This window comes from Nicotiana tabacum, chromosome 3, assembly GCF_000715075.1.
Source record: "Nicotiana tabacum cultivar K326 chromosome 3, ASM71507v2, whole genome shotgun sequence".
NCBI classification, from domain to species: Eukaryota; Viridiplantae; Streptophyta; class Magnoliopsida; order Solanales; family Solanaceae; genus Nicotiana; species Nicotiana tabacum.
Genome location: NC_134082.1, coordinates 14,343,142 through 14,355,884, shown reverse-complemented (window position 1 = coordinate 14,355,884; position 12,743 = coordinate 14,343,142). Strand labels below are relative to the sequence as shown.

At 35.5% G+C, this 12,743-nt stretch overlaps 1 protein-coding gene across 2 annotated transcripts; it reads left to right on the top strand.

Moving 5' to 3' along the window:
* Positions 1–7,278: 7,278 nt before the first annotated feature.
* LOC107814999 (putative serine/threonine-protein kinase PBL9) lies at positions 7,279–10,682 on the top strand. 2 transcript variants are annotated; one of them, XM_016640506.2, is made up of 7 exons: positions 7,302–7,590; positions 7,809–7,921; positions 8,445–8,761; positions 8,922–9,057; positions 9,149–9,291; positions 9,389–9,512; positions 9,989–10,682. In XM_016640506.2, the coding sequence occupies exons 2-7, from the start codon at positions 7,870–7,872 to the stop codon at positions 10,429–10,431; spliced, it is 1,215 nt and encodes a 404-aa protein (XP_016495992.1). In that variant the 5' UTR covers positions 7,302–7,590; positions 7,809–7,869; the 3' UTR covers positions 10,432–10,682. The 2 variants fall into 2 exon arrangements, with proteins under 2 accessions (XP_016495991.1, XP_016495992.1); XM_016640505.2 differs by having other exon boundaries at positions 7,279–7,921.
* The last annotated feature ends 2,061 nt before the right edge of the window (positions 10,683–12,743 follow it).

Sequence of the window (12,743 nt, the reverse complement as noted above, 5' to 3'; positions counted from 1 at the left end):
GATTATATCCTCATTTTCTCTCTACTTTCTATGTATTATTCATTATTTAGCTTGTTTACTTTTTTTAGCATCCACATATATTGGATAGCATATGTAGGAATATGTGTGAAATTAGAAATGTCGGTTGATTTGGTGTGAATCACTAATTTGTTTTGGTTTCCTTATATGATTATAATCCAAGAAAACTGGAGATTATTGTTTCCCTTGACTTGAACTCTATGCTGAGTTGCCAAGTATTCTTTTTGGTTTCAATAACTATTTGGGGATTCCTATCCATTAGTCGGTGGATTTAAAAGTGATGTTTTACTAGTATTACTTTATTCTTAATTAGATATTTCGAATTAGAATTAGGAATCTAGAATTATTTTTATTAGGGAACATATTACAAGTGAATTTTTTAGGCATAAATATTAATTTGATCGAGTTTCAATGTGAGTATCGAACATCGAATGAAAAACTAAAAAAATGATGTTACTTTCTGGGGCGAAGGTAGAATATTTCTTACAGATTCGATTGAACTCAATAGTTTTAATTGTTTAGTTCTTGTATCGTTTTAGAAAATTTATTAAATATATAAAAATATTTAATTATAGATTCAATAATTAATATATATTATAGGTTCAAAATAATTTTACAATTCATAAACTTTAAATTATTTTTATTGATAATGAATGGTACTTGTTTGTTGGTATACTATAGAGCAGGGGTGCAAGCATGAGGTGAATCACCAAAAAAGTGATGAATGGGTGGCAACCATAAAGTGAGACTTCTCCGTATGTTTTGCCGTGACCATGTGACACTGTTTGACTATTTGTGTTGTGTTCATATTTATGAAGTGGATCCACTAATTCTGTTTTTTTAAAAATTATGTGGTATTTAAAATTATTTACCTGATTAATCCAAATTTATATCGAGTAAATTAATTAAGAAGAGGTCACTTCACATTAAAAAAACAATTTTAATCCAAATTCAACATTTTTTAGTTAAGAGTAAAGGGATCCCGATAATCTCAATAGACTCATTGACAATAAATTATTGACGAATTCTCATTTTGAGTCTTGTAATATCAAAATTATATACATTTAATATCTATTTAGTGAAATGGAGCACTTATTTACCCTGCGTTTAAAATCTTCAACAAATAAACTTTGTTTTAGTTTTTTTTTGCCAAAATTAAAAATTTTATTTCAACCAAGTATATCTATTTACATCTACTAGTTACATTTGAACTCTATAACTAGTCTCCAAATTCTTTCTATCCATGTAATGGTATATAAAAAAACTCTTTCCAATACCTCTCTACCTCTACTTAGGATAGATATTCAAAGACTCTAGGACTCTCCTCCATTTGCTAAATTGTTGTCCTCTTATATGTATTTGTATTACAATCTCTTTAAGGACCTGTCGACCCTCTTTCTTTTTGTCTTGAAATCTTCTTATGTTTCTTTCACTCCACAAATGGTAAATAGTAGCAGCATATAAGAATTGTAGAATCTGTGCTCGTGGTCTGCTGTTCCTTATTTTTCTGCTAATCCATTCTGTTTCTTCTTCCTAGTTACTGACCTTCCTTTTTTCTCCTAGCCATTGAACTATTGAATTCCAGATGTAGGCAGAGTAGCTGCACTGGAAGAAGAAATGCTGCAAAGTTTCCTCAGCTCCTGTATTACACAAAACACAATTTGATTGTACTTTGACACCCCATTTTTGTATTCGATCCACATTAGCTAACCTTTCCATAAGTGTCAGCCATAAAATAAACTTGTGTTTTGAAATAGTCTTTGATCCCAATACAAGTCCGCTCCATTTCATCTTCTGATACTGTGGTAGAAAGGCTTGGTATGCTTTTTTGATTCTGAACTTATCTGTGGTGCAGCAGTCTTGTAATGCCTCATTTAAATCCTTGTTCAAGTACCATTTCTTTGCGTCCAATATTTTCTGTACTATCCAACAAGCTCTAGCTGCAGTTGTCATTTGTTGTATGTCTTTTCCTTTGATATAGAATGTGTGGATCCATTTTATCCAAAGAGAATCTTTCTTCATTGCTACGGCCCATAACAACTTGCTAAATGCTGCTTTGTTCCAAGTATGAAACTCTATAAAATTTAGACCCCCTGCTGAATATGGCTTACACAATGTCCCATGCAACCAGTGCTCTCCTTGAGCTCTCATGACTGCCTGTCCAGAAGAAAATTTTGCATATTCCTGTCATAAGCTGAATGGCCTTCTTTGGGATTAAGAACACCTGGGCCCAATAGGTTTGCATCTCAAATAGAACACTCTTTATGAGTTGGGCCCTTCCACTATATGCTAAATACTTCGTAGACCAACATCTTATTCTTGCAGTCATTCTTTCAACTAGTGGTAGACACTGTTGAACTGTGATCTTCTTTGATGATAGAGGAACTCCCAAATATCTTAATGGTATCTCCCCCTTTGAAAACTGCATCTCTTTTAATATTTGATTCTTCAACCTTGAGTTAACCCTTGCCACATATAAAGAACTTTTCTCTAAATTGGCCTTTAATCTAGATACTTCTGAGAAATGATTAAACTGCTTCATCATCAACTTTACTGAAATTACATCAGCTCTACAACACATGATTAAGTCATCCGCAAAACATATATGAACTATCTCCATCTTGTTGCATCTTGGATGATAGTTAAAATCTGGATTATGTCTCAACTGTTTAAGTGATCTGTTCAAATATTTCATCACTAAGACAAACAAGTATGTAGACATTGGATCTCCCTGTTTTAAACCTCTCTTGGCTTGGAATCTAGGTGTAACTCCTCCATTGAATAGCAATGAATAGCTCACTGTACTTACACATTCCATAATCAGATTGAAAAATTTCATAGGCATCCCAAATTCTAGCAATATCATTCTGAGAAAACCCTAGTTCATTGTATCATATGCTTTCCTAATGTCTACCTTCACTAGATATCTAGGAGGCACTCCTTTTTGTTTGTATCCCTTTACCAATTCATGAGCCACAATTACATTATCCAGAATATTCCTCCCCTCAATAAAAGCTGATTGTGAATATCCTACTAGATAGTCAACTACTAGTTTTAACCTAGTAGTAATAACTTTGGCAATCAGTTTATACAAAGTTGTGCAGCAGGCTATAGGTCTGAATTCCTTCATAAAAGAGGGATTTTTAACCTTGGGAACTAGTGTTACAGTAGTATAGTTCACATCTTTTAGCAACTTTTCAGTTTGTAAGAATTGTGTTGTTGCCTTTGTCACATCCTTATCTATCAAGTGCCAGTATTTCTTAAAAAATTCTGCTGGAAACCCATCGATACCAGGAGCTTTTTCAGCTGGCAGGTCCTTCAAGGCTTGAACTACCTCAGTTTCTGTCACTTCTTGAATGAGAAGTAACTTTTGCTCAGCAGTAATACAAGGTCCATCTCTTGCAATTGTTGGATTTAAACATGGCATTTCTCCTTCGCTTGTTCCCAACAACTTCTGAAAAAAACTTGTAAATTCTTTTTGGATCAGAACAGGGTCTTGTAGTTGAATGCCACCTTCTGTGCAGATTGATGAAATTCTGTTTCTTGCTTGTCTTGCTTTCAATGCTGCATGGAAATATCTCGTATTTGAATCACCATATGCTAGCCATGTTGCTCTTGACTTCTGTCATATCACTTGTTCATGTATTGTTGCCCATTTCTCTAGTTGCATTAGGGTCTCTTTTTCAGTTGTTATAAGCTGTTCATTGAACAAGTCTGCACTTAGGTCTAGCTATACTTGTTTCAGTTCTTCTTCCAGTATACTGATCTTCCTCTCCAACATTGACATTTCTTTGTTCATCTGGGATGTCTCTCTTTCTATAAACTTCAGTTTCCTACAGATTGAGTACATGGTATGTCCATGCACCTGCTGTTCCCACACTTTCTGTACTGCTTCTTTGAAACTCTCTTGGGATAATAGCACATTGACTAATCTGAATGGCCTTGGCAGTTTTTGCTTGGCCACTTCTATTCTGATTATAATTGGAGAGTGATCTGAACATTCCGGGATATGATAGTATGCTTCCAATTTTCCATACTTCATAAACCATAAGTCATTTCCAAATACCCAATCAATCAAGCTGTAGATTCTTTCCTTTGCTTCTCGTTTATTACACCATGAGTAGGTGCACCCTTTTCTATTTAGTTGGCCCAATCCAATTTCTTGAATGCAATTTTGGAAATCTTCCATTTCTGATTGTTTTACTGGCATCCCATTAACTCTATCATGCACAGAAAGAATAACATTAAAATCTCCAATCACCATCCAAGGTTCTGTGATAGAACTGTTAATTTGCTTTGACATTCTCCATAGCTCTTGTCTTTCCTGTTGAGTATTTATCACATATACAAATATTATCTCACAAGCAAATTGTGACTCCTTGTCCTCTACTTTGCAATGTACCAGTTGCATATGAGGTACTAGGATATTCACTGAAACCTTATTAGGTTTCCAACAAATCCACACCCTGCCTCTATTACTGACTAGGTAATTATCATGAATTTTCCATTCTGCTCCAAACTTTCTTTTTATTTTTTCTGCTCTTTTCCGCTTTACTTTAGTTTCTAGACATCCCAGCAGTACCACTTTATTCTTAAGCAAAAAGGACTTCAATTCCTTTTACTTATAGGGCTTATTCAGCCCTCTTGTATTCCAAGAGCATATGATCTTTGTTCCTTGTATCCCCAATGTTGGTGGGTCTTTTGACATGTTGGCATTAGCTTTTTCAGGTTCTATCCTCAATGCACTGAATCTGTTCTTTTGCAGGAACTGCTCCACATCTTCAGTTTCTATCATGGTTCTTGACTTGTTACTCTTTACTTCTACCATTTTTTACTTGCCTCTATTTTTACTCTCTTGAACTATCTGACTCTCCTATGTTGTATTTACTTTTTGATTCTCCTTCTCGAGTTCTTTATTTGGTTTGCTAGCAACTTCAATCACAACTTCAGTAACTGAATCTGTATTAGGTTTAGCTTTCCATTGCTGCTTAATCTTTTTCTTCTGCCTCCTTGGTATTTGTTGGACATTACTGCCTTCACTTACTCTGATTTGTTCCTTGCAACTTGCTTTATGCCTTCCAATTTGTAAGCATTCCTGACAGTACTCTGGCTTCCACTCATACTCAATCAATTGTTCATAGTACCTACCATCAGGCTCCTCTAGTATGACTGAATCTGGGAGGGGTTGGGCCACATCCATTTCAATAAGTACCCTGGCATATGATATCCTTTCTTCATTTGCTGTAAGCTTATCAGTACAAATTGGTTTACCCAAACAACTAGAGATTCGCCCCAAATTTTTTGTGTCCCAATAGTGGATAGGTAAATTAGGAAACACTACCTATATTGGCACTGCATTTAGGGATTCTTCAGCTAGTTTGAAGTTTGGCTCCCATTGTTTCAGAATCATAGGCCTGTTATTATAGGTATAAGTTCCATTCTGTAATATCTTCAATTTGTCCTCTTCATCTTCAAATCTGAATATGAAGTACCCTTCATCATGTAGATATACCTATGGAGTTTTGACAGTATTCCATACCCCATAAACAAATATCAGCATCTCTTTAAAAGTAGGATTACCCCCTATTACATAGCCAATTAGGGCTGACCTCCACTTCTAATTCTGCTTTTCTATAGCATTTGCACTTAGTTTAACAATTTTATTTCCATCTTTCAATGTCGGAGGAAAGTAATTAAGCTCTTGCCCTAATTGTTGAGCTCGATTTCCTTTAGCTACATTCGCTATTGTTGGTTTGACCGCACTCGAGCTTGCAGAGAATGTTAATTTCCTTGCCGCATTGTGTGCTTCAAGTTGCTGGTGTGCTTCCTCCGCCGGTTGCTTCTTTGGTATCTCTGACTGAACTCGGTTCAGTGTTTGCAGTATTGTTGGAGCGCTTCCAATACCCATCATCCATTGCCCTATTTGAATTGGGGCTAAACTTTGTGGGACTCCCGTTTCTGGTGTAACAACTCTCAGTGGTTCTTCTTTGGTTGAGGACAGAGTGGTATCCACCACCGGCGCCGGAATTTGTTTCTTCTTCTAGCGTGCCATGGAAGGCGTACGTTAGTTAGTTTCTCTTAACATATGCCTCTCCCCTTTAATGGCTTTTCGAACTCCAGCACCGTGTTTTTGTGACAAACTTTGTTTTAGTTGTTAAACACGTGCTGTTCATCTTTCATATTAAGAAGATTGGCACTTTTTATTTTAAGTTAAATTCGTATACATTTGTTTGTGGAAGGGTTGAAAGGACAAAATGTCACTGCTTGTAGGTTAAAATTACTTATAGTATATCATGTTAATTATGTTTCAATTTCAAATTATTTATTACAGTATTTAGCTATATTCAAGTCTGTTGAACATATAATTTATTTTAATAAGATTAGCTTTATATTACTCGTTACAATATTTTGAATGACTTACAATTTTTTGGAATCAATGCAAATTTAACAAATAAATAGGGTATAAAGAAAATTCTTATATGAGCTATAACAATTTGTTACGAATAAATTTTAGTGATATTTATACATTTGCTTAGATCTAATATTTTCAAAAACTCTTATAGTCTTGCCACTAACTTATATGCTAGTAAAAAATATAAAATGCTTTTATTATATTTATACTATGTAACTTTGGACTGAGATAAATCCAGATGCAAATTCATGTATTTGATTTTAACTTATTATAGATTGAGGTGAATAATTAAAATTTTAAGTTATATATATCGTCGGTATATTTTAGACTCACCATATCATCTTTATCAATAGTAGGAAACTATCTTATTTTCAAAATTATAGTTTTTACCTATAAATATTATCAAATAATATAATAATATAATTTTTTATTTTACAATGAGGATGCATATAACTTACTTCCCCCGTCTCATATTATGTGTCGTGTTTCTCTTTTACACACACCTTAAAAAATATTAATTAGGAAAGAGATTGAACTATTCTACCCTTATTTATGTCATAAAATATAATCTCTCCTCATTAAATATTTATTATATTTATGTATTATCTTCGTCTTCAAAAATAATTATTACTAAGTGTAAAAAAGGAAAAAAATAATTAATTTTATCTTAAATTTTTATAATAACAAATAACTTGAGATAATCATTTTTAGTGATCACAACCGTTAGTACGAGACGGAGGGAGTATAACTTAATAATTATTGTGGTTGTACAAAGGTGACACCATGCTTTACAAACCTCACCTAGCTTAGGTAGAGTACAAATGGCACCAATACAAATTCAAAGCAATCTCTTTCTACTGTGTGTGTGTGTGAATTAAAGACCAGCAGTCCAAAGAAAGAGAGACAGCTTAAAGATTAGGAAGTAGGACCCATGCCGCCATTAATATCCCCTTCTACCAACCTTCCTCTCCTCTCCTCTAAGTCACTATATTGATTATAAACCAATGCTAAACTTAAGCCAAATTTAGCTCTTTCCTTTCCTTTGGCTTTTTTTTCCCTCTCAGCTTCAGAGAAACCTCTGCTCTACAACAAACAGCCATCATCTTCTTATCTTTCCTACCTCCTGACTTTTCTTTAAAAAAAAAAGAAGTAGAGGTGGGGTGGGTGCTTCTTTTCTTGAAAAGTCTCTACTTTTAGTTTATTTTTTATTTTGCTTCTCTTAGTTTTATATTTCTCGGTTCTTGAAAAAAAAGAGTCATTTGGTGGGAGCTGTAAAAAGGGGTTTCACTTTTATATTCATAATATTTCAGCTTTGAGCTACTTGGATCTACTCTCTGTTTTTTTTTTTACAAGTGGTTGTGTGTTCTGTGATATACAGAGCAAGAGAAGTTTGTGGTAGAAGAAGGGAAGTTCGAAAAGGGTGATTTTCTTGTTTTCTAATGGGGATTTGTTTGAGTGCTAGAATTAAAGCTGAAAGCCCATTTCATACAGGTAAGAATGTGTTTCAAAGGTGTGATTTTTCTACTTCTTTGCTTGCACAATTTGCAAATTTGTTTGACTCATTTCAATTTTCATTGATTTATTTAAGGATGATCATGTCTTAGTTCATATAACTGAAATACAATCAACTTCATCATCATAATAATTAACAGGTGTATAAGTTTGGGTTTCACCAAATTGGCTAGTTGGAGCCGAGGGTCTATGGGAAACAGCCTCTTTACCTTGCACAAGGTAGATTTAAGATCTGCATACACCGTATCCTCCCCCAGACGCCATCTGCTGGGATTATACTGGGTTTTTTGTTGTTGTTGTTGTTGGAGTTTTTGCTAATCTTTAACTTGTTAGTATAGAACCCCTACTATTTGGTAATAAGAGTTTTCCTAATTAGTATATATGTTGCTATCTCTGGTTTTAAGTGGCTGTTTGTGGTTGAATGAGGATATTTTTTGCTAAATTTTGAAGGATACTGGCATTTAAAGCAAGTTATCTAATATATTAAGATAATTGTTAACAGGGCTAAATTCAAGATCTGTCAGCACAGATGGATATGATAGCAATCCAAGCTCGAGGGTCTCAACCGTGCCACCGGCTCCCAGAAGTGAAGGGGAGATATTGCAGTCGGCCAATTTGAAGAGCTTCAGTTTCTCTGAGCTCAGAACAGCCACTAGGAATTTTCGTCCCGATAGTGTACTGGGAGAAGGTGGATTTGGCTCGGTTTTCAAAGGGTGGATTGACGAGAACACATTTGCAGCTACCAAGCCCGGTACAGGTGTGATCATTGCTGTGAAACGGCTGAATCAAGAAGGTTTTCAAGGTCACAGGGAATGGCTGGTGAGTTTCTTGTGTTCCATTTAAGTGCACTGATTATCCCATGAACTGTCGTTACTTATTACAGCGCTTGTTTATGTGCTAATACTTTCTTAACTGAGAGTATCACAAGATTGTAAAGGTTGTCTGCGTTCTAACTTTTATTGTGCCTCTATGTTTATAGGCAGAAGTAAACTATTTGGGACAGTTTTCTCATCCTCATCTCGTAAAGTTGATCGGGTATTGCTTGGAGGATGAACACCGGCTTTTGGTTTATGAGTTCATGCCTCGAGGCAGCTTGGAAAACCATTTGTTCAGAAGTGAGTTCTTTGTCTCCGCCATTTGTAATTTCAACTCTAAACTATGATCAGCGAAGCCTTTGGCGTAAAAGTGTATGTTGTTCTGTAACAGGGGGATCTTATTTCCAGCCTCTATCTTGGAACCTACGATTGAAGGTTGCTCTTGGAGCTGCAAAGGGGCTTGCTTTTCTCCACAGTGCTGAAACCAAAGTGATATATCGAGACTTCAAAACCTCGAATATTTTGCTTGACTCAGTATGTCTGCTGTGAATTAGATCTTTGTGCAATTGCTAATTACGAACCAGGGAACTTTAGCTTACTTGGGTCTGTTGTTTCTCTTATAACATTGTAGAATTACACTGCCAAGCTCTCGGACTTTGGATTGGCAAAGGATGGACCAACAGGTGATAAAAGCCATGTCTCCACAAGGGTTATGGGGACCTATGGATATGCAGCTCCAGAATACATGGCCACTGGTACGATTTCTTTTTCCTGACTCGTGCATTGGTTTCATCTCTTGTTCCCATTTAGCCCAACTTTGATGGAGTATCATATTAATTTGGAACAACAGACAGATACTGATCAGGGCATCTTTGCCTTTATGATGGAAGATCTGCATTCTGCTCTTATCCAAGATCCACTTAACGTGCATTTTGTTTTTATTTTTTATTTTTTACATCATGTTCCTTATGATTCAATTTTCTTGCTTATTCTCAAGAACCTTATTCACGTATAATGCATTTGCACTTCCGCTCCATCTCCAAGTCAGGAACCGTGCTCTTTGTTGACGAACTCTGATTTCTTGATGTTGATGCTTCAATCAGTTGAATATAAGACAGAAATCAGCTTGTTGATTGACTTTACATGTTGAGTTCAAACGTTATCATAAAATCAAATGTACCCTGAATTATGTATTTGCCCATCTCCCTTCTAATTCATCGGTTTGGTACAGGTCATTTAACTACCAAGAGTGATGTGTATAGTTTTGGAGTTGTCCTCCTTGAAATGCTGTCTGGTCGTAGAGCAATCGACAAGAATAGACCATCTGGAGAACACAACCTGGTGGAGTGGGCAAAGCCTTACCTAGGTAACAAACGTAAGGTCTTCCGCGTTCTGGACACCCGTCTTGAAGGCCAGTATTCAATGGACGTGGCGAGTAAAGTTGCTAACCTGGCATTGCGGTGCCTATCCAAAGATCCTCGGTTTAGATCAAGCATGAGTGACATTGTTAAAGAACTAGAGCAACTTTATCAACAATCTAAAGATGCAGGTAATACTCGCAGCCACGGTAACAACCGGCCTAGACCACGTAGACGAAGTGCTGGTGATGTTGGTAATAAACATACTTCAGTTGCTTATCCAAGACCGTCTGCTTCTCCCCTTTATGCTAAATAATTCAATAAATGATATGATGCCTTTTCATGTTTTGCCTTTATGTTTTTCAAGCTGAAGAACCTGCACATTTGCAGAATCAGCTGATTGTACAGTTGTTTTGGTTAATGTATTGGATGTGTTTGTAACTTGAGGAGTCCTCACAGGTCACAAGATGATTTTTTAACACACACTATGGGAATGCAAAGTGCTATTGCATAGTTGATATTGACAAATCTTTTTTCTTGAGGAAAAGTTCTTACCTTTTCAGTCAAGTTATTGTTTTATGTTTATTTCAGCTTTCTTCTTTGTTACATCCCCTTTCTAGAATGTGGCATAGGTGGGGCCAGTGGTGAATAAGGGTGTTCAAGATTTAAAATACGTGTATTAAAAGTGTTTTTTGACTTATATACGAAGTACATTTTCTTGTACTTCTGTATTCATAGTATAATTTTCCGATGATGAGGTACGCCACTGCATGGGGCATTTTATCTTTCCATCTAAAGACGTCATACAATAGATATGACGTAGAAAGTATACTCTTTCTATTCTATTTTATGTGGCATCTTTTCAATTATCTTTTTCTTTGTGCGAAACATCTTTTTATATTTGGAAGCTCTTTAATTTTGGATTTCCCATTTACCTTAAATAAGGTACTTTTACAACCACGAAAATGTTATTAACATATTTAAGCCTAGACATTCTAATGGTACTTTTGATATACAACAAAAGTTATTTCTTTCGTTTTTAAATTTCATATCCAGTAACACCATCATATAAAATTAAATAGAGGCAATATGAGCAAATCTATCACTTTTACCTTATGGTGCAGTTCTCATGCGTCGCATTTACTAGCTCCTCAATAGCCAACTAAAAGATTAACTCTTTATAAAGCGAAGAGGAGGTTGTTTTTAATCAACTAGTGTTAGCACTCACACCATATGTGTTTACTCGTAAAACAATACAGTTGAACTTGTAGCATGGTTTATAAACACGTAAATTAACTCGATCCAAAAATATGAAATAAGTAAGAATAGAGTTAAGATTATAAAGGAAATACAAGCCTGATTGTATGATGAGCCTCTCCGAAAGCAATAATATGAACAAAAGAAAACAAGTAATTTTATAATATGAGAGCGAATTATAGCCTTTGAGTACAGATGGATACTAATTTTTCTATTTATAGCTTTATTTAAGAAGACAAGGTACCCAAATCAAGCTCCTCTTGAATGAGAATAAAATCGCAATTGATGGCTGCATAACGGCTGGCTATTAATACAAAGATTCTTTATCATGACAGCTCATTGAATGTTGTCTTTCCCAACCGATGTCTTCCTTTCGAATTTTTGTTATCGGTTCTCATGCCTTTGGAATTTACACAATACCGAACTCATGTTTGTATCAGATGTCAAGTATTTGCTAACTCACATATTACCTGTCTCTAGTTACATGTGTCACCCCGTCATTCATCTACCTATCGCTAATCACTTTTACTACATATAGATAATCCCCCTACTTTTTGGTGACAATACTTTAGTGTTATCGTGAAGTAGATAAAACTTCTTTCCTTAACGAGTAAGTTTCTGAATAGTTTCTAACACTTGAAAGGACGCATGTCTCTTCACATTTAATGACTCAAACACGTGTTATCCCATGATTTAGCAAATATTTTTGCTAGTTTTCTAGGTAATCATGACCATGAATTATGCCTCTTATAAACTTATTCACTATTCATCACTTTTACCTTTCACTTTTACAAATCCTTATTCTTCTTCAAATGTCCTCAGAATCATACTGCAAATTTCCATTCTTCTCAGTAAAATTTTCTTACCCAATTTTTTTATCATCATGTCTTCCGTTGCTTCCCTCAAAACTCTGGCCTTCTCTTCGATGGTGGCCCTAGAAGAACAAAACTAAAGAAGTCGATGCCGACTTCGAGCCTCCTACCGTTAACACCATCATGCGCCTTCAACTTAACACCAGTCAGACCTTCAAGTCCAAAAAGAACCTGTTAATCCCAAAAGAGACAGACACTAGTCTACTCACTTGTATCATTCTTCCATTCATCTTTCCAACATTCCCGTCGTGAAAGAAGATTGCGATTGGAATAACATCGAAATCTTTGCCCCCAATGAGGCGGAGAGTGTTACCTTCACTAAACCAGGTTTCATGTATATTTATACGAACCCTTTCACTTTGAGATTGGGTCATGAGATTGACCCCATAATACTAGAATTCTTCTATCGTTACCAAATTTTCTTGGCTCAAGTAGGCCCATCAGTATGCTGCACGGTGGCTTTTCTTCGAAGACTGTGCCTCTGAGATTAGGAAAACCT